The 26,903-nt window shown below is 39.4% G+C and overlaps 1 protein-coding gene across 2 annotated transcripts in view; it reads left to right on the top strand.

Moving 5' to 3' along the window:
* The window catches only part of CMSS1 (cms1 ribosomal small subunit homolog), a 373,974-nt gene extending 347,785 nt beyond the window's left edge, over positions 1–26,189 (top strand). For both annotated transcript variants that reach the window (XM_020916728.2, XM_070455010.1), the window contains 8 exons: positions 5,060–5,131; positions 7,624–7,753; positions 11,097–11,156; positions 12,213–12,315; positions 15,643–15,703; positions 16,110–16,197; positions 23,752–23,840; positions 25,885–26,189. In XM_020916728.2, coding sequence (XP_020772387.1) covers positions 5,060–5,131; positions 7,624–7,753; positions 11,097–11,156; positions 12,213–12,315; positions 15,643–15,703; positions 16,110–16,197; positions 23,752–23,840; positions 25,885–25,968 — 687 coding nt within the window. In that variant the 3' untranslated portion in view covers positions 25,969–26,189. The remainder of the gene's footprint in view (positions 1–5,059; positions 5,132–7,623; positions 7,754–11,096; positions 11,157–12,212; positions 12,316–15,642; positions 15,704–16,109; positions 16,198–23,751; positions 23,841–25,884) is intronic.
* The last annotated feature ends 714 nt before the right edge of the window (positions 26,190–26,903 follow it).

Genomic DNA, 26,903 nt, shown 5'->3' with positions numbered 1-26,903 from the left:
GCTGCCTTATATTTTATACTGCAGTTTGTTGACTTACCAGTTTTTGACCTTATCTTCCTGCGGTGGCATACAAGGGTGTAATCCTGTCATCTGTGCCCTATTCCCTCTCTAGCTGCTGCCTTCTCTGCCAACACAATATTACATTTTGGTTAGAACAGTTGTCACTCTCTGATTATTATGACCATGGAAACACTGTTCAATGCTGAGAAAAAGAGAAGCTGTAATCATCTCTACTTTCTTATACAACTGTTTATTTTCATGGCATTAATAATTGCCTCATTTCTTCATTTGCCTGACTTGCTGTGTTCCTATTGTTAATTGCTCCCATATGTTACAACATCTCTTCCACATGCCCATAAATAATATTTTCCATATGCTCAAGTAGAACAGTTATTGTTCTTTCCTACGCATCTCCACACTTTTTTTCCACTTGGAGTTGGTTATTTTCTAGACTTGCAGAGCAACTGAGACTTCTCTTTGCTCTTCCCTCAGTTGTCATCTGGATTGGTCTCTCTATTTACTGAATCCTATATCATCCTCTTTCTTGATTTAGCCCTTTATTGTGCTGGAATAGAGCCTTTAGTATTTGCAAGTAGGAAGTAAATTTTTTGAAACCTTAAATATCTGAGAATGTTTACTGAGATCTAAACATTTTCCTCTTAACTTGACTGATAGTTTTTCTGGGTATAAAAAAATCTAATTTGTAGATAAATTTTCCCCATAATTTTGAAGGCTTTGTCCCACTGAGTTCTGGCTTTCATTACTGTTGTTGCAAGGTCTGACACTATTCTTTTCTTTGAACTTTTTATTATTTATGTTACTGTTTTTCTTTTGAAGTTCTTAGAGTCTTTTGTTTGTCCATGATGTTCTGAAATTTCATAGTAATTTTGTTTAGTGTGGGTATTTTTCTTATCCATTGTACCGTATACTTGATGGACTTTGAATTTGGAGTTTCATGTTCTAGAAAGTTTCTTTCCATTCTGGAAAGTGTTTCTTATTTATCACTTCTTTCCCACTGTTTTATATGACTCTTACTTTCTATAATACCTTTTATTGTCATGTTGACTCTCTTAAGCTGATTCTCTAATTTTGTTACTACTTTTTTCTTATTATTTTTCGTCTTTCTGAAAGATTTTTCTACTTTTCTTTAAGTCTTCCTCCTGTATTTTTATTCCAACTTTCTTCCTTGTTTTAATGTTTAATTTTTTTATGATTTTTTTTTCCCATGTGGATATCATCCTGTTTTTGTTTCATAGCTGGAAATTCTTCCCTCATCTCTCTGTGAATACTAATTGTAATTGTTTTGAATAATTTGTAATCATTTTGTTTGTAATTGTACTTCTAAGAATAATATTGTAATTGTAATTTGTTTCCTCGGGGTTCTTTTTTGTTGTTGTTGTTTATTTGCTCTCATGTTAGAGACTTTCCTTAGATGTCTGATGAACTTTAGCTGTCTAGTCATATTAAAGAGAGATATGCTAAGAAGTTGATGGAAAACTTATACATAAGTGGGGCTTGTCAATTAGTAGAGCTCTTGGTAGGGTGATATGATAAGAAAGCAGGACTTTTACTATGGAACCCCCAAAGTCACTCTCTTGTAGCATTTGTCTTAGGTTATTTTATTTTTCCAGAGAAGAATTCAGTAGTCTCCTGCCTGTGCTGTATAACCTGGCTTGAGACACCCTGAAGGAGGGACCAGAAAAGGAGATGAGTCTCAGTCTCCACCCTGTCTCCCCTGTGCTCGACTTCTTGGTCTTCTTATTCTCTCCAGAGCATAAATCTCCAGTCTTCTGTCAGGAAGAGCAAGATGAGAGGAAGCAGTAATGGGATAATTGCTTGGCTGCCTGGACAGAAGATGGAGCCAGATGGCGGTAGGAAGGAGGCAAATCATTTTAAGTGTAAACTTTCATCCGGTCTCTTTTTATTTCAAGCCCTTTCCCCTTGGTAGAACCCTGTACCCAGGGTTCAGTAGGTGCCCAGTAGGTGAAACAGACAGACTTATTGCTATCTGCCGCCTCTCTAGAAACCCAGGGCCTTGCTGTCTCTCTCCCTCTGCTAAATAGTGTCCATCCAGTTTCAACCACTTTCCATTTTTCAAAAAATTGTTGAAATCTCTCCACTACTGTTGTCCTCTCTTCTGGTTTCTTGGTCCTTATAGATTTATATCTTTTCAGTTTCCTTTATTTTCATTTTAGTAATGTTTTGAAAAATGATTTGCCATGGTTAAAACCAGAAGCCTCATTCTTAAAGAATATAATTTTTGACACTTTAAGTAGTTGAAAGCGTACCCCCAATTAATTGCTTTTCTAAATGCTTAATACGTTTTTCTGTTAAATGTTTTAGACAAATGTGATTCTTCTAAATCTTTAACTTCATACTCCAGGTACATATTTTAAAAATCACTGCATAAAGAAATGACTTGACTTCAGTTCAGTTCAGTCGCTCAGTTGTGTCCAACTCTTTGCGACCCCATGAATCGCAGCACGCCAGGCCTCCCTGTCCATCACCAACTCCCGGAGTTTACTCAAACTCATGTCCATCGAGTCGGTGGTGCCATCCAGCCATCTCATCCTCTGTCGTCCCCTTCTCCTCCTGCCCCCAATCCCTCCCAGCATCAGGGTGTTTTCCAATGTGTCAACTCTTCACATGAGGTGGCCAAAGTATTGGAGTTTCAGCTTCAGCATCAGTCCTTCCAATGAACACCCAGGGCTGATCTCCTTTAGTATGGACTGGTTGGATCTCCTTAAAGAAGCACAAGCTGGAATCAAGATTGCTGGGAGAAATATCAATAACCTCAGATATGCAGATGATGTTGCTTATTACCTACCAAAGACAGATGCTGTTGGAATTGATTCTATCAATGGTTAGCTGGCCTTCTATGATGCTTCTTCATTTTCTTACCTACTCTCTCTGAGGGGAAACATCAGCATTGGTAAGGCAGTTAGCAAAGTTTAAGAAGTTTCAATACTGTGGGATTTGTATTTCTTCATTAAGTCATCTTACTTCTATGGAAATTGACCCCATAAACTTGCATCCTCCTTAGCATCCTACTGCACTCAGCTAAAGTGACTGCTCCCAGAAAATAAATATCATATTGTATTCCCTTTAAGATGATGTAAGAATTTGAACCTAATATACAGAATCTTACAAAAGCAATTGTCAAGCCTGTTTTTTTTTCCTTTGCATGATTCAGAATTGTTGTTTTTGTTTTTGTTTTCCTTCCAGAATTGGAGAATCTATGTCCTTATAACTGAGCTCAATTCCACATTTAATTTCTGTTGTGTTTAATTGGCTTTGTAAACCTAGCTTGAATACAATTCCGCACATTGAACATACACTCAGAGAGCACCTCCATTTGCTAAATAGGGAAATGAAATAGATTCTACATATGCTTCCCCAAAACCTTGCTACTGGTGACAAGATACTGCAGTATGCCTTGAGGCACCTAGGGATCTACTAATCGCATGCAGGCTTTGCCATAGGAGCATGAGCTGATGTTGACCTGATCTGTAACTGGACTCTTAGGACTGTCTGGCAGCTTCTGTAACATATTAGAACCTTGGCCCCGGTTCTAATTGGCATCAAATTAGAGTGTATCTGCATCCACAAGACAGTTTAACTTTCTACGTAAGAGAGATCATAATATCTTTCTTTCTTTAGCTATGATGCATTTGTACTTTACAGGGTTTTTGTTTTAACTAAGAAGCAGCTGAGATTTCAAGATTCCCATTTGAATCTACTTCTCTATCACTGAAATAGAGTCTAGAAGCTGCTGGTCCTGGCCCCATGTCTTGAAGAAATTATATAGCATTATATTTCTCTGGCTTCAGGCCCTAGGCATTCTTAATCTTCAAACTGTCTGAAAACTTTAATAGAAAGCTTCATCTGTAATCATTTATAACAGAACCAGTGGAGACAAGATTGCTTTAGTTAGTAGTTTACCAGCTCAAACTGAGTACTCTCTAGTTGGAATGGAAACTCAATGAAGAAAAAACTCAGAATAAGTTTTCACTTACATTTTATATCTTACTTGGCAACTGGTTTGAAAATGTTGCATAAAAGATCCAACACAGGAAACATTTTATACAACTGCTTATGATTAATAAATATGGAATTTGAAGCATTCCATTTTATAAATCAAAGTCTTAGCCCAAATTTCCTGTTTTTCTACACTTAAAAAAAAAAAAAAACCCTTAGGGTAAAAATAGCACTAAACTGTATAGGGTACTCCAGGGGTCAAGGCAACAGGCAAAATCAATTACTCAAGATGCCATGGTGCTGAGACTTTTGTCAGACCATTAGCAGAAACATTCATTTTTCAGTCACTATAGATAAAGCATTTGGTGCAGCTGGTTTTATAAAAATATAAGAAAATATATCCTTCAGATTTTCTATGCCTATTGAGAAGAGGAAAGGAATGGATAACAAAATGGTAAGTCAGTGACTTGGAAATACAGTCTCACACATTGCTAGTTCATAGACCACACCAGTCATGCTAGTCAAAGACTTTTATTTTTACTACATGTTAATTTTAACCATATCTCTTTCTGCCTGTACTTTACAAACCTGGCCACTGGCTTCCACTTTTAATACCTGCACCACCACCTCAAAACATATATTCACTCACTCACACATTTTGACTTTTGTTCATAGATTTTCCTGTCTTAGGTCATCTGCACTTTCTCACTTTTACAAATTCTCTCAGCCAGCCCCTGCATAATAGCCTACAGTGGATGTTGCAACATTTCTTTGTCCGTATTAACAGGATATTCTGAAGAATACATGCATGACAATAGGTACTTCGGGATTCTTACCGTTAGTTGACACCTCATCATGCTAAGTGAAGTCGTGTCTGACTCTTTGCGACTCCATGGACTATACAGTCCATGGGATTCTCCAGAAATCCAGGCCAGAATACTGGCCTTCTCCAGGGGATCTTCCTCACCCAGGCATCGAATGCAGGTCTCCCACGTTGCAGGCAGATTCTTTACCAGATGAACCACCAGGGAATGGCTCATCATGCTAAGATGAAAGTTTTCTCATTTACGTTTCTTTATAGCCTAAAGAATGTTTCTTGATACAACCGAAGGAAACAAATGAAGATACCGCCAAGACCAGGAAGAGGAAAAAGGTAATATTAATTATTTTTTACAATGGTGTGGCCCTGCATGGTTCCCATCACACTGTTATATAGTGTACTTTGGTGAGGCAGTTATTGTAATCCCCACTTTAGAGATAGTTGTAAAACTCTTTGAGGTTTGGTAACTCCCTTAAAGTCACGAGTAAAAAGTGTTTCTGCTGGAGCTAAAAATAAATTCTTCGAATTCCTATTTCAGTCTTGTGGATTACCAGGCATCTTTGTTACCCTGTATTTTCACTGTGGTTAGAAGTCAGACATGGGTTTCTAATTCTAGAAGGGGCCTAGAGCTGTCCTGCCCTCTGGCCCCTCTGGATTTATCCAAGAAAAGAAATTTACCAACCTTCTTTTCTTAACCATTTCATTTTTTAAAAATCTTATATCTTAGAGTATTAATAAGAAAAGATTAAGCAGATGAAAGTAGTGTAAGTATAAGGCATTTCTGACTCTTAAGTTCGAACCATAATTTAAAGCAAAAGACTCCCCTTGCATTTTCAGACTTGCCTGTGAACATATGGGAAACACTGTTGCTCCCATACAGACTTTCTTATGGCTCAGCCTTGAAGAAAGTGTGGTTAGCTTTGACCTTCTACCACTGTTGTGAAAACAGCAGTGTAATTCTCTCCCTGCCAAGAAGGGTCTACTGCTGTAGTCAGCAGAGGAAATATGATTGGGATTAGAAGAAAGAAGATGGACTCAAACCAATTACTTAACAGCAAGCTTTTAGAAAACTGAGAGTGTGTGTGCATATGTTTTCCTTGCCTGCATATGGCCAAATAGGAAGATGGGAGATGCCAAATTGGCTGAGGTTTGGCAAGTCCTTAAAGAAATGACTTTAACTTCTCTTTGATAGTTTGTACACTGATGGCCTCAAGAGTGTTACGTTCTTGGGGCTCAAGGTCAGAACTCTAGCTAGATAGTTTAGCCTTGGCTGAGGTCTGGCTGAAATGTGCCCACTGATGACATTTTTTTTTTTTTTGTAAAGTTAATTCATTTTGCAGAACTTCGTTCTTGGCAGTGGTATGAAACAGAAGATAGTATGGACGGAGCGGGGAAAAGGTGGTGGAGGAGGCAAGGAAGGGCTCTTTCTGAATTTTTGGTGAAATATTAGAAAGATATAAGAAGGGAAGTTCATGATGAAAGTTAAGTGAACAATTTGTGTTCCAAGTACATTGCAGGCATTTAGTATATGCTACACAAATAAATCCAAATCAAAATAGATGTTGTAGAGCCTTTCCTGTTCTGCTTTCCATGGGGCCAGTTCGAGATGTCTCTGCCAAGACTTGAGCGTTGAGGATCTTATGCGCACTTTTTCAGCGTGCTCCTTTGGTGAGATTACTCCTGCAGCTCTTACTTTAATCCCAGAAAGCCAAACTGAAACTCAGTGCCTTAATAACCAGGTAACACAAGAAATTCTCAAACTCTATTCTCCCAGGAATACACATTGTCTGAAGCTTAGAAAGGGGTTTCCATAAGCAACAAGGTTTAGGGCTTTTAGGGCTTCCTTGGTGAAAGTCGTAGTTGCTGAGTAGTGTCCGACTCTTTGCGACCCAGTGCACTATAGCCCACCAGGCTCCTCTGTCCATGGAATCTCCAGCCAAGAATACTGAAGGGGGTAGCCATTCCCTTCTCCGGGGGATCTTCTCAACCCAGGGATCAAACCCAGGTCTCCCGCATTGCAGGCAGATTCTTTACCATCTCAGCCATCAGGGAAGCCCAAGGTGGCTCAGGGATTAAAGAATCGCCTGCCAGTGCAGGAGACACGGGTTTGATCCCTGATCCGGGAGGATCTCACGTGTCCAAAGCAACTAAGCCTGTGTGCCACAGCTGTGGAGTCTGCGCTCCGGAGCCTGGGGCTGCAGCAGCTCCACTCACGTGGCACGCGCCCCGCAGAAGGAGAAGTCACCACAATGAGGGGCCAGCACACCGCAACTAAGAGCAGCCCCTGCTTGCCACAACCAGAGAAAAGCCTGTGCAACACTGAAAACCCAGCATGGCCAAAATAAATAAATAAATAGTAAAATAAATAAAAATTCTAAAAAAGATAAAAACCCCCACAAGGATCATTTACAGAAACTGACCACATACCTGGGCATAATGCAAATATCAATAACAGTTTTTAAAGAAGTAGTATCATACTGACTGGAAGCTCTGTATATAACACAAGTAAGTGAAAGAATCACAGAATAAAATCAACACTTACTGACTTTTAACAGAAAATAGTGCCAATTATAGACTCCTGCAAAATTTTTACTTCTCCTAGAAATCATAGAGCAAGGAGTCTTTTAGATCATTCACTTTTCAAAGCAGTAGTTATGTCTAAAAAGTATCTTTCAAGTTTTCTCTAGTGTATTTATTAGCACTCCCGTTCACGCTTGGCCATCACCAGAGCCTATTCACAGTTTAAATGCCAGAGGAATCAACCTATCCTCAGCCAAATGCCACTCTAAAAATCTGTCTTCCCATTTTTACTTCTTTCTCATCAGAAGAAAATTACTGATATTCTTGCAAAATCAGAGCCAAAACCAGGGACACCTGAAGACCTACAGCAGCTGATGAAGGACTATTATAGCAGCAGTCGCTCCGTGATTGAATTAGAAGAACTAACCCTCCCAGGTACAACCAGGCTTCCTGTTGTTCTTCCCTCCAATGAATGTATTTTCCGTGTGCTAGTACTCCTTTCCTGAACCTTATCGTTTTAACTGTTGGATAATTTCTTCATTAAGATGCTAAATGGTATTTGTTCAATCTAATAGATTTGTAAATTTTTTTACTGCAAAGGTATTGGGTGTGTTTTGGGGGCAGATTTTTCAATGAATAAGAATCTTTAATAAGGATAGAAGTTAAATAAAAATAAAGCACACATTTAAAAGTATAGATGATTAATTTACTCATCCTTTATAGACAAGAACTTTAGCTTTAATAACATTTTAGTTTTGTTGTTGCCCTCATTGTGGATGTCTAGTTATCATTCTGCTTTTAGGGTAGTATTTTAGCTTCCAGCCAAGACTTTCTCAAGTAAGCTGTCTAAAGATATGAACAAAATTCTACATTTTTTAGCAAGGCTGACACCTCACCCTCTATGATTCTTAAATCTACTATTCTATGAGATCTACTACCTTAGAATATTTATAATTAAGTTAAAAATATTGGAAAATTCTTCTTAAAACCAATTTTAATTAATTTCAAAATAATGACATAATCTATTACTCTCTTGTTCCGAGACTGAAGAAAAAAGATGTCATAAAATCAAAAGATCGGGCACCACTGCTTCAGATAAGCTAAGGCAATGGCAACCCAGTCCAGTACTCTTGACTGGAGAATCCCAGGGACAGAGGAGCCTGTTGGGCTGCCGTCTATGGGGTCACACAGAGTCGGACACGACTGACGCGACTTAGCAGCAGCAGCAGGAATACCTAACACCTAACACCGCCTTTGGAAAAAGTCAAAGGCAGCTTGATTTCCTTTTTCCATTACAACTGTATACTTTCTGGAGACTTGAGAAGCTGAAAAACAGCCCGTTCCCTGAATTTTTATAATTCTTTTATAAAATGATGTGTGCATGGTTTTTTTTTTAATGCACACTGGATTGGAGACACCAGTTCCCCTATCTGTTCCTTTTCCAAAAGAAATGCCCTGTAGAGAATTGAAGGAGCTCATTTCCACATGACTGAGTCCTGAAGTTTCCTACTTACTGAGCTCAAAAACCCAAGAGCAATTAGAGACGACTCTTCTAAGCGCAGCGGCTCCTCCTGAGTCCTCTATCTCAGGAACCAGGTGCTGTAACGAAGCCTCTTCACGGTTTAACTGAAGTCTGATTTCACTGTGACGCAGCAGTCAATTTTCCCGTCTAGTTCTTTATTATAATTGCAGAGAGTCATAAGTCAGAAGAAATCTTTAAGGAGTCACTTGAGTTCCATAGTGAGTTTGTATTATATCATCATTAGAGTTCAATAATATAGTTAGATAAGATTATGTGGTCATGATTGACTTAGGGGAAAATATTTAAAGTATGTTAAAAGAGGACTGTTGTAGCCAAAAGGAACAGGTTTTCATTTTTAGTTAAGAAATTAGGCCATTCTGAGTCACAGTGTAGGAAAACATCATAGGAAGGTTTTAGAGAAAAAGCCCATCACTACCCTGTCAGGGCCAAGGCAAAGAGGTCGTCTCTGTTATTTGAAGGAGGGACATGCCATAGGTTATCAGAACAGTCTCAGGAAGGGGCATATATTACTTATATGGATATAAGTAATAAAATATTGTTCCTGTTTAGTTTGCCCAGTGTCTGACTTGGTTGTGGTTTGCAAGTTGTTTGTGTCTGTAGGGCAGGAACATGTCTTTTCAATTAATACTGTGCACTGTACATTGTTAATGTCATATACATGGGAACTTAATTAGAGTTTTGAAGCAAGAATCACTTAGAGCTAACTCAGCTGTCCTCCTGAGAGCCACATTGTAGTTCAGATCAGTGCAAAATGCCTCTAAGCACTGAATCACCCAGGAACTTAAAAAGCAAATTCCCAGACCTAGCCCCAAGGAATTCTGAATTATTGTGCCAAGGGGACTCCTTCAAGGAATCTGTATCTATATTGTAATGCTCTGCAGGTGAGTCTGATCACATCCAGACTTGGGAGATTACAATTTTAAAGATCATCACAGCCTCTACAACAGGATATAGAGGGCAACATCTTTGAAGTTACTCACACACTGTGAATTTGTATGCACTGGGTCATAACATAAGTCTCATTTAATTCAGCAATAGTTTACTCCCTAACATTCTGATGTATTTATAGACAGACTTCTTCTGGTATAAAGAATTTGGATGATAAACATGCTTTTTTATACATCTTAGGTACAGTGTTAATAATACTACTTAATTGCTAGACCATGATCATCATTGGTTGATAAGGCCCCTATGTTTTACTGCAGTTTGTTTCATTGTCTTTCATTGTGTTGTTGTGCTGTGTTGTGTTAATGTTGTATTTTGATGTATTATTCCTGCTCTTCCCCACCCACACTCCAGTTTCCTTTCTCCATAGGCATCAACTCTAATGGGTTACTGTTCGTTTTTAAATATGCATATGTCATATTGTTGCATGTGGAAGCATTTTACAATTTATTTAAATGAAGCTGTGCTGAGCCTCTCATTCTCCTTCCCCCCTTAACGCTTTTTCAGGATGCCGGTATAGCTTTATGTACGTGTAGTTAATTGCTTCTAAAATGCTTTATACTATTCCAGTCATTTATTTCATCTACCACTTATTGCTCATGCATTTTCTCCCATAGATGTTTAGGTTGCTTCTAGTTCTCCAGCATTACAAATAATACTTGTATGAATGTTTTGAGTGTGTCTTTATAGACTACACGAGAATTTCTTTCCATAATGTTTCTTTCTTTCCATTACACTCCAGGAATGTAATCCTGGGTTTACAGGGTATATGCACCTTAATTTTATTACTGTCCAGCATAGCAGTACCACTTTACACTTCCACATGTAGTTCACAAGAATTTCCATCATCCTACCTTCTCAGCAACACTTGGTAGATTATACATCTTTTTAACAATTGCCATTCTAATGTATATGCAAAATGTTATCCCCTCTTATAGTAATTTGCATGTCTATGGTGACTGGTGAGTTTGGGCATCTTGACAAAGATCCGTGAGCTGTTTCAGGTTTACCTTTGTGTATTGTCTATTTCCATGGATTTGAAAATAAAAATGTTTCACTAGTCCATTGAATGATACAACAAGCTTCTATTTCACTACTCTAAAAAATGATGGACAGTTAAGTCTTATTGTTGGTGCTGCTGTTGTTTTAAATGCTAGACCACACTTTAAAATAAATGAGTCCTCAACTCATTAATGTTGTACAAACTATTCAAGAATACATCATTCACATTTAATGTTTTGAGTGTGTGTTTGCAAAATCCTCTACAAAGTATGCTTCTCATATTTCTAGACTCCTGCTTCCTCAAGGCCAATGATTTAACTCACAGTCTTTCATCATATCTAAAAGAAGGTAAGTAAACTCATTTTTTTAAAAACTATTCATCAAATTGTTATTTCCATTAAAACATGAGGGCTGTCTCTTTAGAATAAAAACTTTTAAAACCTCAAATTTAAAATGAAGTTTCCATCCTAAGTGGATTTTAAATTAATGTTTTTTAGGTCCATATTAATATTAATTTTTATTTACTTTAATTTTTTCTTGTTTTTCTCTGGTTTTGGGGATTTGAGTTTTGGTCTTGTTTTTGTTGTACAGCGCATTAGATGTATTGCTGTTGGAATCCAGAGAATTATATTAGTGTTCTCGTCCCAAGTACCTCATCAATTTGATGTTTGACTTGGCACAAGTTACTGAGGACTCCTCCAGGATTCTGTTTTGTTATCTGAGAGACAAGGAAGTGGGACTATAATCTTGACCCCAACTCTGAGATTCTGAAATTCTGTTCCCATGTTCAGAAATCAGACTATGGCTATTGCTCAGCCTGACTTTGTCTTTTTACTTGTATATAGGCAGTAATAATTAGATTATTCATGCTAGATAGTCATTTATTGTGAACCAATAATGAACTAGTTTAGATACAGTAATTTAACATTCTTTTTTCAAATTCTAACCAATTCTGATGACACTCAACTTGAGTTCATAAGCCTTTCTTAGCCTCAAATACAGCAAATGTAAGTGCAGGTAGTAATAGAATCAGTCTCACTGGATTATTAAGTTTTCTTTGTCTTTTTTTTTTTTTTTTTTTTGTACAGACTGTTTTTACTTAGTCCTAAAACTGGTCACATTTAGCTACTTGGCATATTATATGTTTTCTGGTGTAAATTAATGATGTTCCATTTTAATATCTAGAATAACCAGAGAACAGTATCTAAACAACGTTCATTATATTAAATAATAATGAAGTAATTGGAGAATATTCAACTTTGGAGGCCTTATTTTGCTATATGTAGGGTAATGTTTTTCTTATGGTCTTTTTTCAGTCTGCCCCAAGTAATTGGAGAATATTCAACTTTGGAGGCCTTATTTTGCTATATGTAGGGTAATGTTTTTCTTATGGTCTTTTTTCAGTCTGCCCCAAATGGGTGAAACTTCGGAAAAACCACAGTGAGAAGAAATCAGTCCTGATGCTGATTATCTGTGGCTCTGCCATCCGAGCTCTGGAGCTCATTAGGTTGGAAGCTCCACCTGTTCTATTTCGTGAATGTTTTCTGAGTAGCCGATATATGCCAAGCTGATATGTTCTGTCTGCTGGCAATGTAGCAATGAACGAAATACACAGAGTCCCTTCTCTCATGGAACTTACTCTCCAGTGAGGGAGACAGATGATAAACAAATAAAATACATACTGTAATGTCAAGTGGTGATAAGTTATGTAAGAAAAAAACAAATCATGGCAAAGGAATAGAAGAGAATGGGGGCTGCTTTTAAAAGGATAATTGCAGAAAACCTCTCCTAGGAGACTGACATTTGGACAGAGAGTTGAACACAGTGAATGAGAACGCCAAGCAGATGTCTGGAAGAAGAGTGTTCCAGGCAGAGGGCATAGTAGGTACAAAAGGCCCTGAGATGGAGTGCTACTGGAGAATTTTGAGCAGAGGAGTCATGTGACCTTAATTATTCTAAAGGATCACTTCGGCTCCTGTGTGAGCCTCTACACTTTGTAGAGGACAAGGGTGAAAGCTGGGAGATTATACAGGCAATAACCAATTTGGAGAAAGAAAAGATCTAATTTAAAACCATATAACAAGAAAAAATAGAATACCAACTCATAAACCTCTCAAAATTTAGATAAAGATAAACCTCCTTTTACACAAGGGATGCAGAACTTCTTAAACGGAAAGGTGAACCATGTTGTTAAATTGGAAAATTTGATGTAAACATATCTGTTTACCTAGAATAATCTACACATTTCATGGATTTCCAATGAAACTTCTATAAAGATGTTTTTTAAACTAGATAAAGTAGTTCTAAATTCATATAATACAGAAGAAATAATAGCTGTGGAAATTCTAAAAGAGAATGCTAATGAAGGCCTATAGTATCCATCAGATTGTTTTATTAATAACCATATTGCAAAGTCTCAATAATCACAACAGTATGGAACTGGCATGTGCATGACAGGTCAAAACAGTGGAGCAGAATTATACGTTCATAAGCAGACCCGTATGTATATGTACAGAATGTGGCAAAAGTGACAAGTTAGTAGGGAAAGATAGATTTTAATAATTGGTACTGAAACAACCAGGTAGCCATCTAAAAAAATTAGCTTGGATCCACATCTCACTTCTTATACCAAGATAAATGCCAAATGGACCAGAAATTTAAATATAAAAATTACATTTTATAGATAATTTGTAGGTTCTTTACTAAGTGCTTTCACATACCTTTTCATTTACTGTAGCTTTTGTAGAATAAACAAAAAGGCTTCCACTGAATCTGTAGTAACATTCAGTATTCAAAGAAGATCCGTCAGAGTAAAATGGGATTTACTGGGACTCAACCCTCTCCGTCAGAGTAAAATGGGATTTGCTGGGACTCAACCCTCTCAGGGAGCCAGGCTTTTGCTTAGCTTTGACCAGAGACAAAACAAAGGAGAATCCAAGTCCTGAAGAAAAAGGAACTTGATCAAATAGACTTAAGGTGCAAAGTAGATTCTTGGTGGTTATTTAGCCTCTATTTTTCTAAATGAAGTAATCTGACCATGAGTAGTTTTTAACGATTGTTAATTGTCCTTCAAATCCTTCTTTCCTGCTCGGCACACACATTAAATTGTAAAATTCCCTCTCAGTAAAACAGAAGTGTTCCTTTTTTCTGCTCTAAACATAATTGATGCTCAAGACTCCAACTGCTTTTGGACAGCTGTACTTGCTGGCTCTGAAATCATAAGAGTTCACATTGACTTTCCCGTGTTTGAAAAACTACTGCTGCAGAACTTATTTCAGATGCAAACACTGGTGACAAAGGGGTTGGCCTGAAGGTGGCTTCTTAAACACAAGTCGTCGCGTTGGTTTGCGCACACGAATGCCTTTCTGAGGGCGTGGGAGCACTGTGGTGTTGGACCTCACTTGCCAGCTCTCAGTGTTTTCCTGTCTTCAGTAGTGTTATCCATATCAAGGTTAGGTGATTTGCAGAAGGTGACTTCTGAGCAGGCATACTGAACCCCATTCATAAAGGCAAATATTGAATAATTCTAAATTTTGCAAGATTACGTCTTCTCTTGAGAGCCATGAGCTGTATTAAATATGTCCCCTAAATTGTCTTCTTAGTTAACCTCACCACGGAGAAAGCTCGCATGTAGGTACAAACTCAACTGTAACAGAATTTGTGTAGAATGAGTCACCACTTTGTAAATTCATATATTCTCATTGGTCAGTAATATTTCTCAAGTATAATAGTGATATAGAAAGGAGAGTAATATCCCAAGCAGTATTCCCATGTTCTCGTCCCAAACACCAACTAGAAGATTGTTCTTTTATACCCAGTTTTAGACATTTATACCCAAAGCATTTCCACATATAAAATTTTACAGATAGGCTCACTCTGCAAAGTCAATAAAAATGGGGGGCTCCTCTGAATGCAGGACACGAGCCCGCTCACCCTGAGCCCTCTGGGCAGCCACACACAGACCTTTGTACGTGGACTTGGGCTCCGGGGAACACAGGCTGACCTCACTGCTAAGATTCTCACAGCCAAATTTTGGGTGAGAACTATACTGCAGAGCTTGAAGATAAATTCTCTGCCAGGGCTCTAAAATACAGAACTTTTGTATTAAAGGTGTTAAAAAACAAAATCCAACCAAGTAAATTAAAGATCAGATCGACTTTTTCAACAATTCGTGGGTCAGGCAGCATCCCATCTGCTACTAGAAGGGCACTCACTCTGAGGAGCTGTGCACAGTGGAAGGTTTTTTGGGAAAAGGGTGGAGCAAGGGGAGAGCAGAACGACTTATTTTTAGGCCAAAACATCTTTTGGGGTGGGGGAGGAAGCAGCAAGGTTTTAGCTTCATTTGGGGGTTGGAGAGGCCCACAGAACAGGTTACCTTGCTGGGGCTTGACCAGAAATTTCAGACTGGTTGATTAAGATTACATTTCTGAGAGAAGTTGAAACTAGTTAGACCAAATATTCAATCTGGGTTCAGTATCATGAGCTTTTAGCATGAGTGATACCATATTGGGACTGTGGTTTTCATTTTAATACAAGTAAAAGGCAAGTCCACATGTTTCAATAATCAAGGAAACCTAAGTAAATTTAACCTTGTGTCTGAAAGTTAAAAGCCAACCCAGATGCAGGCCTGAATAAAGGCCACCCCACTTTTGTTCCAGAGACGGGCTGAAAATCAGGATTTCTGTCTATGTGTGTATATCCACATATGTATGTACATATATACACACATAAATGTGCATATGCTTTTAAATAAATCAAAGTGTAATGCATAAGTAGTTGGCATGGCCCTGAATGAGTGAGTTTTCTTATGAGTCAATCTATTTCTTCTCATTAGGTCAATGACCGCATTCAAAGGAGACAGCAAAGTTATGAAATTATTTGCCAAACACATAAAGGTAAGCAAGGGCCTGTGGTTCCTGGTGAGAGCAGAAGTGATGCCTCGGCGCCACGTCAGACCTCAGTTTGTTCACTTCAACCACTTCACCTTAGCTCCTTGGTGCCTCGCTTACACATCTAACACCCAGTCTGGCTTTCTTTGCATTCCCTGCCTTTGTCCCCACAGCAGTCGCCAGTCCTCTGTGCTCTGATACTCCTGTCCAGAAGCTGAGGCTTGACCAGTTTTCTAGGGAGGCGTTCTCTTCCGTCTTGATGTTAACCTTTGCCCCGGAAGTTGACCTAAACAGGAGGAGCTCCTTGTGCTGTTTCGCTTTCTTAGCTTTTAGATTAAATGCTCTAAAATTGGGCTGTGGTTGAACTTTCCAACGACTCTTCTTTTCTGTCTTCTCTTCCATGTTGAAATAGGTCCAGGAGCAGGTAAAACTGCTGGAGAAGCGTGTAGTGCACCTGGGCGTAGGAACTCCAGGGAGGATTAAAGAACTCATCAAACAAGGTATGAAAAGAGGTAGTGATGCAGGGACGCCAGACCTCTTGTGTTTTTAGTTAACTCAGGGCAGGAAACTCAGCCTTTAGTCGCGAGAAAGCAGCCAGCAGCTGTAGTGCAGTGGGGAATGATAAGGACTGTTGCGAAAGACAGTATGTGTGCCCGTCTAAATACATTCACATTCCAATTGCCTTAAGCAGGTGGGTAGAGTCACAGTTTAGTACACCAGTTTGCAGCCTCTGGACTTTGTGAGCTACTGTGTTGAGTGTTTCCCTCTCACTGAATTGAGTCTTGGCTCCCCAAGGCTCCCATTCCAGTTGAGGGCTGGTATAGAAAATATGTTGAAAGAAAGTGCAGTTTCTATGGATGAAATTCAAGTATTCTAGAACACTTCTCGCGAGTTCATTTCCTTTTAGTACTTTACCTAGAAAGTATTCCAGATAGCATCCACTGGTGGGTTTTTATAGTTTGATGACTTTCTCAAAGCCAGTAGCCTAAAAACCTTTTGGCCTCCTGATGATCTTAGTATATTTTTCTACCTGCCAGACAGATTAAAGTATCTCTTTTAAATGCTCATTTCCAAATGACTTGCTCAAAACTTTATTTTATAACTGTCTGGAGCTGTTCCTTGATTTCTGTGTGTCTAAAAATAATGTGTTCATCAACATAGTATCTCAGTATAGAGATGGTCTTTTACCTGGAAGCAAAAAAGAGCTAAAAATACTATTATTTCTCTCCAGATGAAAACCAGGCATAAGCGAACCCACTATATGTAGAAGTCTGTGCAATTACAAGTAGCAAACTTGGTAGACCCAGACAAGGAGAGGGAAACAAATATTTTTTACATTCCTACTTGTCCTGAGTGCTGTGCTAAACACCCTTACATATCTCATTGAGCACACACAGCATCCTTGCAGGCTAGCATGCTTATTTCTTAAGAGGGGAAACTGCAGCTTAGAAAGGTTATGTAGCCCCTCCCAAGACCCTCTCATTCTAGGCCTTCCTGATTCCAGAGCCTTTCCCCTTCAGAGAGCTCCTGATCTGGTTGAAGAGATGAATGTACATAGAATGAGGATGACAGAAATAATGCCAAGGGCCAAACCAGCTCTTGAGTCTGTATGAGTTGAAATGAAGGAGAGGTTGTTTTGGCAGCTGAATCTGCAAGGAAGGCTTTATAGAGAAAGGAGTCTTTAACTGATATTTGAAGTATGGATAGGATTCAGATAGGACCTTTGAAGTATGGAGATGTGAGAAAAGCATTCAGGAATGGGAGAACAGATGAATCAGAAGTGGACAGGTAGAGACACAGTCTGTATCCAGAGGAGGCAGTGTGTAAGCAATACCGTGTCAGGGAGAAGAGCCTCTGCTAGGGACTGAAGCCTCTAGATGCACATCCCAGGTCTGGCAGCTACCATCTCTGTGACTTGGCAAATTTCTTAACATTTCTGAACCTGTTTCTTTATCTGAATGACAGAGATGGTAAATGCACCCACCTTATTGCAAAATTTAGACTTAAGTGGAAGAAAGTAGGGAAAACCACTAGGCCATTAAGGAATAACCTAAATCAAATCTCTTACGATGTGACAAATAGATTCAAGGGATTAGATATGATAAACAAAGTGCCTGAAGAACTGTGGACAGAGGTTCATGACTTTATATAGGACGTGGTGATCAAAACCACCCCAAGAAAAAGAAATGCAAAAAGGCAAAATGGCTGCCTGAGGAGGCCTTATAAATAGCTGATAAAAGAAGAGATGCAAAAGGCAAAGGAGAAAAGGAAAGATACACCCATCTTAATGTAGAGTTCCAAAGAATAGCAAGGAGAGATAAGAAAGCCTTCCTAAGTGAACAATGCAAAGAAATAAAGGAAAACAATAGAATAGGAAAGACTGGAGGTCTCTTCAAGAAATTTAGAGATACCAAGGGAACATTTCATGCAAAGATAGGCACAATAAAGGACAGAAATGGTATGGACCTAACAAAAGCAGAAGATATTAAGAAAAGGTGGCAAGAATACACAGAAGAAATATACAAAAAAGATCTTCATGACCCAGATAACCATGAAGGTGTAATCATTCACCTAGAGCCAGATATCCTGGAGTGTGAAGTCAAGTAGGCTTTAGGAAGCATCACTATGAACAAAGCTTGTGGAGGTGATGGAATTTCAGCTGAGCTATTTCAAATCCTAAAAGAAGTGAAGGTCACTCAGTTGTGTCTGACTCTTTGCATCTATACAGTCCATGGAATTCTCCAGGCCAGAATACTGGAGGGGGTAACCATGCCCTTCTCCAGGGGATCTTCCCAACCCAGGGATTGAACCCAGGTCTCCTGCATTGCAGGCAGATTCTTTGCCAGCTGAGCCACCAGGGAAGGCCATCCTAAAAGATGATGCTGTTAAAGTGCTGCAGTCAATATGCCAGCAAATATGAAAAACTCAGCAGTGGCCACAGGACTGGAAAAGGTCAGGTTTCATTCCAATCCCAAAGAAAGGCAGTGCCAAAGAATATTCAAACTCCTGCACAATTGCACTCATTTCACATGCTAGCAAAGTAATGCTCAAAATTCTCCAAGCCAGTCTTCAACAGTACTTCAACCAAGAATTTCCAGATGTTCAAGCTGAATTTAAATAGAAAAGGCAAAAGAACCAGAGATCAAATTGCCAACATCCGTTGGATCATAGAAAAAGCAAGAGAATTCCAGAAAAACATCTGCTTCATTGACTATACTAAAGCCTCTGACTGTGTGGATCACAACAAACTGTGGAAATTTTTTAAAGAGATGGGAATACCAGATTACCTTACTTGCCTCCTGAGAAATCTGTATGCAAGTCAAGAAGCAACAGTTAGAACCAGACTTGGGAAAACAGACTGGTTCCAAACTGGGAAAGGAGTATGTCAAGGCTGTATATTGTCACCCTGTTTTAACTTATATGCCGAGTACATCATACAAAATGCCAGGCTGGATGAAGCACAAGCTAGAATCAAGATTGCTAGGAGACATGTCAATAACCTCAGATATGCAGATGACACCACCTTTATGGCAGAAAGCGAAGAAGAGTTAAAGAGCCTCTTGGTAAAAGTGAAAGAGGAGAGTGAAAAAGCTGGCTTAAAACTCAACATTCAGAAAACTAAGATCATGGCATCCAGTCCCATCACTTCATTGCAAATAGATGGGTAAACAGTGGAAACAGTGGCAGACTTTATTTGGGGAGTCTCCAAAATCACTGCAGATGGTGACTGCAGCCATGAAATTAAAAGATGCTTGTTCCTTGGAAGAAAAGCTATAACCTACCTAGATAGTATACTAAAAAGCAGAGGCATTACTTTGCCAAGAAAGGTTCGTCTAGTCATAGCTATGATTTTTCTAGTAGTCATGTATGGATGTGAGAGTTGGACCATAAAGAAGGCTGAGCACCAAAGAATTGATGCTTTTGAACTGTGGTGTTGGAGAAGACTCTTGAGAGTCCTTGGACTGCAGGGAGTTCCCATCATTCCATCCCAAAGGAAATCAATCCTGAGTATTCATTAGAAGGATTGATGCTGAGACTGAAGCTCCAGTACTTTGGTCACCTGATGCGAAGAGCCAACTCCTTAGAAAAGACCCTGATGCTGGAAAAGATTGAAGGCAGGAGGAGAAGGGGATCACAGGACAGGATGATTGGATGGCATCACTGGCTCAATGGACATGAGTTTTAGCAAGCTGCAGGAGATGGTGAAGGACAGAAAAGCCTGGTGTGCTGCAGTCCTTGGGGTTGCAAAAGAGTGGGACATGACCAAGTGACTGAACAACAAGGGATATGTTATGCCAGTAAAAAGCTAAACACAGTGAGTGTCACTCCTTAGGAACTCAACAAATACTAGTTACTACTTTTATTAAAGAGACCGCCTTTTCTTGGTTGGAGACTTTACTGGCTGTAGTAGCCTGTATTTCCGTTGGAAAGCAGTTCAGATTCTGGAGGAAGGCCTTGCACGGTGATTGGCTGGATTTTTGTCTTGTGGCCCCAGGAGGGTGTTGCAAGTGAAAGAGCAGATGAGAGGTGCTCATAGTCCATCCAGGAGACATGGAGTCAGGAGAGATTGGCTGGGCAGCCGGAGGGCCCAGGGATGCGCCGTTTAGCTTAGCCAAAGGCTCACCTCTCCCTTGCTGTATTCCACATGTTTTGTATGTGTCACCACCACCGCCCCACCCCCTACCCCAGGCAACAGGGTCACTTTTCTCCATATTTAATATTTAAAAGAGAGGGAGACAGAGAAAACAAAGTTGTTCAGATTGTTGAAATTAGAGTTCTGCAGAGTTGTGAAAACTCACTGTGAAAGCTTACTTCATCTGAGATGTGGAAAAATCATTTAAGGAGCTGTTGATTTTTTTATAAAAGGAAAATAACTCTTCTGATTCTGACTGAACCAATGGTTTAATATTCATTGACTACAGATGTTAGGCTATATACAAAGTGTTTAAAGAGAAACAATTCCATCACTCTAAAAACTGAAAATTTAACAAAGTAATTCAAATGGCACATAACACATTTTATGTAGCTGTTTATGACTTGAGATGTTTATATATATGCTATATTAAGGAGAGTTTCTAAACGTCAAAAGCTATCCCATAACACTTACAGACAGAATTGTATTGTTTTATTTAATAAGGGGATTTTCTAATTATAAGAGCCTTTGTAAAATGCAAAAAGATACAGAAAAAAAATAAGTTACTTTAGAGATACCACTTATCAGTTAATATTAATTATATATCTTTCAGTCTTTTTCCCTATGCATTTGTCTATGTCTTTTTACAAATGGAAATCATACTGCATATCATAACTTTACAATTGTCTTCTCTACTTAATACGCTTCCCTGGTATCTCAGACAATAAAGAATCCACCTGCAGTGTGGGAGACCTGGGTTCAACCCCTGGGTTGGAAAGATGCCCTGGAGGAGGGCATGGCAACCCACTCCAGTATTCTTGCCTGGAGAATCCCATGGACAGAGGAGCCTGGCAGGCTACAGTCCATGGGGTCACAGAGAGTGGGACATGACTAATTACAGTACTCAATATGTCAATATCTCATGAGAACTTTCCATGTCATGAAATAGTTATATTTTTTCATTTTTAGTGGCTGCATAATATCCTGTTGAGCTTTTTTCCAGTTTAGCAGAGATATAATTGACATATATCATTGTATCAACCGAGGTGTGCATGATTGGTTCATGTGATACCTGTGAAATGATTACTACAATAAGTTAGATTAACACCAGTTACTTCACATAGTTCCATTTTTTTTTATCATGGGTACATGTGATACCTGTGAAATGATTACTCCAGTAAGTTTGATTAACATCAGTCACTTCATGTAGTTACAATTTTTTTTTTCTTGTCATGAGAACTTTTAAGATCTACTCTCTTTAGCAACTTTCACATATATAGAGTACAGTGTTGTTAACTGTAATCACCATGCTGTATTTTATATTCCCAGCACTTATTTGTCTTATAACTGGAAGTTTTTACCCTTTGACCACCTTCAACTATTTTTTCCTGCCTCTCACCCCTGGCAGCCACCATCAATCTATTCTCTATAGCTATGAGTTCATTTTTTGGTTTTGTTTCTTTTTTTTTAGGCTCAACATATAAGTGAAATAATACAGTATTTGTCTTTCTCTGTCTGACTTATTGCGCTCAGTATAATGCCATCAAGGATCACCCATCTTGTCACAAATGGCAGGGTTTTCTTTTTATGGCTGAGTAATGTGTGTGTGTGTGTGACAAAGAACATTGACATTCTTTATCCATTCACTTGTCAATGAGTAGACACTTAGGTCGTTTCTGTGTCTTAGCTATTAGCAGTAATTTTGCAATGAACATGGGGGTACAGATATCTTTTCAAGATAATGATTTCATTTCCTTTGGATATATAACCAGAAGTGGATTTACTGGGCTGTAGGGTGGTTCTATTTTTAACTTTCAGAGAAACCTCTATACTGTTTTCCATAATGGCTATACACAAATTTACAATCCCCCCAGAGTGCACGTGGGTTTCTTTTTCCCCACATCCTTGCCTGTACTTGTTACCTCTTGTCTGTAGGTAATAGTCATTCGCACAGGTAACAGGGGGTGGTCATTGTGGGTTTGATCTGTATTTCCCTGCTGGTTACTGATGTTGAGCTCCTTTTACAGAGCTGTTGGCCATTTGCATGTCTACTTTGGAAAAAATATCTATTCAGTTCCTACACCCATTTTTAAATCAGATCATCTTTTTTTTTTTTTTTTTGCCATGGAGTTGTACCAGTTCTTTATATATTTTGGATATTGATTCCAAGTTATATGGGTGTTTAACAGTTCTATTAAGGCAGGATATTTGGGTTGTTTCTAATTTTTTTGCTCATGTAAGTGGGTACACATTTATCATCTTTTTAAGTAACCGTGCTTAAGTTTCTGGTGTTTTATTGAAATGGAAGAATTATTTTATCAAACTCCAAGCATTTTAAAGCTCATGTTATATCATGTCCAGTTGCCTTCCAGAGAGACTGTACCTATTTGCTATCCCACCACCAGGTCAATTATTTTTAAGGGAACACTATTAACCCATTGTCTTTCTTCATTTATATCATTTTTAATTTACAGAGAGAGTCTTAAATAAGAGGCAATGTAGTTATAAGAAGCATGAAAAAGTCTTTGGGGAGAGAGGAAATTACTGAAATAAACCAGTATTGAGGGGAAGGGCTGCGGGATAAAAGAAGGCTTTGTTATTTATGTTTCCAGGTGTGACAGCTTGGGGGCAGTGGGCAGAAAGTGGGGAGTGGGGAAAAGCTAACTGCCCAATTCTGGGACCTCTGAGGAACAGACAACCTCTGAGGTCCCCTTCCACCCCACATTTCAATATTGTCTCTAGATAGATAAGAAGACAGTAGGAATGAGTCGTTTACCAGTCTTTTCAAAGGACAGCAGACTTTAGAGCTCATTCGTCTTAACTCTCTTTTCTGCCTGAAATTAACCTCCCAACCCTGTCCTCAACCTTCTGCTGATTCACCTTTTCAGAGCCAGGCAGACTCTACTGGATTCAACTCCTCTGAAGGGTCCCTGCCCTGAACTGTAGGATCAGTTCAGTTCAGTTGCTCACTCCTCTCTGACTCTTTGCGATCCCGTGGACTGCAGCGCACCAGGCCTCCCTGTCCATCACCAACACCTGGAGTTTACTCAAACTCATGAACTGTAGGATACATCTTACCAAATTCCTGTCGGAATGAGAGTTCACCCTCTGGGGCTTGGTGAAATGGAGGCTGGGATTGATTCTTTGCCAGCCGTTGAGCATTTCACAAGCTTAGCAAGAGCAGCTTCCCTGAGAATCAGTGATAAGATTATAAGGAGAGCAAGTCTCAGAGTGCTGCATTTGTTTTCCATCAGACAGGGACAGCACTTAATGTGCAGAGATTAGTTGCCAGTGTTGGGGGGATGGGATGGGGAGAAAAGAACAAATGAGGCCAAAAAAAAAAAGCAACCAAAGGAATAAAAAATCCTTTTAATAAGCTTATGTCATGAGTTCTTTAATGTAGCAATTCTGTCTCTTTCAGGTGGCCTTCATTTGAACCCCTTAAAGTTTCTGATTTTTGACTGGAACTGGAGAGATCAGAAGTTGAGAAGGATGATGGACATTCCCGAGGTACCGTGTAACCAGCAATCCAGCACTTCCCTTTAATCTTTTTTTTTTCAATTTGAACTTGAGTTCAAACACAGCAATAAAGTCTTTGACATGGGGAGCCAGCACATTCTGGCCTTTGAAATGATTTCTTTTAACTCTGAAGTAACTACAATTATAGAGGCCATCTCACCCCTTACACATAACTGTATCCTTCCCATGTGTTTCATAGGAATCAGCTTTGGTTCTTCATTGAATGCCCAGTGGCCTCTGCCCCACTGGGGTCCACATCTATACCTTTGGGAAACAGGAAGGTCTGGAGGACTTGGCGTATTTCCCTGTGCCTTGTTTTAGAGACATGATCATCCTTGCCTTTTTATCCTTAGAAGTGCATTTGCCTGCATCTCCACATACCCAAAAGCCTGCTTACATAATGAGCAATTTACGTTTTGAGGAGTGGGGAAATTTTTTTGATGTCTCAGTGAGTTAACAAACTGATTGAATACCTTTGTGGGACCAGCATTAACTGATTATATATTTATGAAAGTCATCCATCATCATCATAATGTGACAATTGACTTGACACCCACCATGTTATCATGGGGCTAATCTTTCAATCTAGCCTGATGCTTAGAAGTAGCGGTTGGAGAGAGGGTTGTGCAGTAACAAACATGGCTGCCAGTCCCAGCCAGAGATAAATCATGGCAGTGACTGTCAAAGGAGCTTGCAGTCCAAATATGCTGAATTATGTTGCTGTCTAAGACTATATCCTCAGAATGGCCAAACCTGATTTTAACTGATTAGTGAGTTAGGCTAAAAACCATTGTCTGAGTTTCACACACACACACACACACACACACACCCCTCCTGAACTGACTGGTTTCTTGAAACCTGTTTAACCAACTTGATGTAAGGCACATGAGGGCATATTTGATGATTTTGCTTATAATGTTAAATCTGAGTAACCACCACTAGTTTTCTAAGTATCATAATGAGGAAGAAATAGGATTCACAAAAACCCTTTTAACCCAGACTTATTTTTATTGTGATGATGTCATTATTAGTAGTTACCCTGTATTAAAATACTGTGTATAGTCTACACCGAGGAAACCAGATCTGAAAGAGATACGTGCACCCTGATGTTCATCGCAGCACTGTTTATAATAGCCAGGACATGGAAGCAACCTAGATGCCCATCAGCAGATGAATGGATGAGGAAGCTGTGGTACATATACACCATGGAACATTATTCAGCCATTAAAAAGAATTCCTTTGAATCAGTTCTAATGAGATGGATGAAACTGGAGCCCATTATACAGAGCGAAGTAAGCCAGAAAGATAAAGACCATTACAGTATACTAACACATATATATGGAATTTAGAAAGATGGCAACGATAACCCTATATGCAAAACAGAAAAAGAGACTCAGATGTATAGAACAGACTTGTGGACTCTGGGAGAAGGCGAGGGTGGGAATGTTTCAAGAGAACAGCATCGAAACATGTATACATACTATCTAGGGTGAAACAGATCACCAGCCCAGGTTGGGTGCATGAGACAAGAGCTCGGGCCTGGTGCACTGGAAAGACCCAGAGGGATCGGGCAGAGAGGGAGGTGGGAGGGGGGACCGGGACGGGAAATACATGTAAATCCATGGCTAATTCATTCAATGTATGACAGAAACCACTGCAATGATGTAAAGTAATTAGCCTCCAACTAATAAAAATAAATGGAGGAAAAAATAAATAAATAAATAAAATACTGTGTATAGTCTAGACATACTTTGGATATCTTGAAACACCGTTGTGTAAGATTTTTTTCTGTGAGAGTTTATTTTGAAGGGCTACAAACAAGAGGACATCTACATGAAACTGATGTCTTATGTAGTTCCTCTTCCTTTAATTATGTAAATATTTCAAACCTGAATAAAATGCAGGTTTTGCTCTTCCTGATTCTGGCCGTAACAGCTGCATAAATACCAAGGGATTCCAGATAGTTGAATTTATTCAACAAGTCCATCCTCTCTTGATCTTAAACTTTTTTTTTTTCTTCTTTTCCCTCCCTTAGATAAGAAAGGAGGTTTTTGAACTTCTGGAAATGGGAATCCTCAGTCTGTGCAAGACAGAATCTTTGAAGCTGGGCCTTTTCTAAATCTGGATCCTAATGAAAAGTCCTGTTTTCCTGGTGGGATTTATATGGCTCTGGCCCATTGTAAGCACTTGGTAAATACCAGCTATTGTTTATTAAGTTGACTGTATCACCAGATGGCTCACTAGGAATCTTAGGTGGGGATTCTTTTACAAAATGAATGTGTCCTTTGCCAAATCCCTTGTGTAATAAAGCATCACTGGCTTGTGTGTGATTTTTGTTAAGGAGACTGAGTTTTTCTTTCACCAGCTGGCCTCTGATGTGACTATACAAGAGACGGTATTACCAAATCACAAGTCCATATGCCCAATGCACAGTGAGGCCAAACAATACTAAAACAGGGGAGTTTGGAACAGGTACACGTTTATTACAGGTTCATGCAAGGAGATGGGTAGCTTATCCCTTAAGAACCCCAAAATTACTGAAAGCTTCCAGCAAAGCCCTTTTCTAGGAAAGGTGAAGGATGAGTGTGGTTAGTTGTTGCAGACTTCTTGGTGTCAGATCCTTTGTTCTTGAGGTCAGGTCATGACCAGGTCACGATGTTCCTATAAATCTCTACCAAACAAATGTTATCCTTTGTTCTGACAAGAAAGGGCAAGGTCCCAAGGTATAGCTCTTATCCTTCAAGGTCTTGGTCCTGGCTAAGAGGAGGCAGATCTTAGTTGGCAGCTTCCTCAGAGCCAGGTTCCCACACCCTGCCCAGCCGTCATTGCTGGGGAGCCAGACATCCCACCCAGCTGGCCCTCAGGCTCCTCAGGCCATCCAAACACGGGGTGGCGGGCATGGCAGGTGGGACCAGGTTCCTTAGACTGCGGCCCCGGCAGAAGGCCACTGCTATCAGGCAGCAGAGACAGGGTGGGGGAGAGCTTCACCACAGCCTCAAGACCAGGGCTCTGGAGTCCTGCTGGACACAGCCCCCAGTCTGTCCCGTGGCCCGG

The sequence above is a fragment of the Odocoileus virginianus genome, chromosome 25 (genome assembly GCF_023699985.2).
Source record: "Odocoileus virginianus isolate 20LAN1187 ecotype Illinois chromosome 25, Ovbor_1.2, whole genome shotgun sequence".
Classification (NCBI taxonomy): Eukaryota; Metazoa; Chordata; class Mammalia; order Artiodactyla; family Cervidae; genus Odocoileus; species Odocoileus virginianus.
This window is presented reverse-complemented; position numbering and strand designations above follow the sequence as displayed.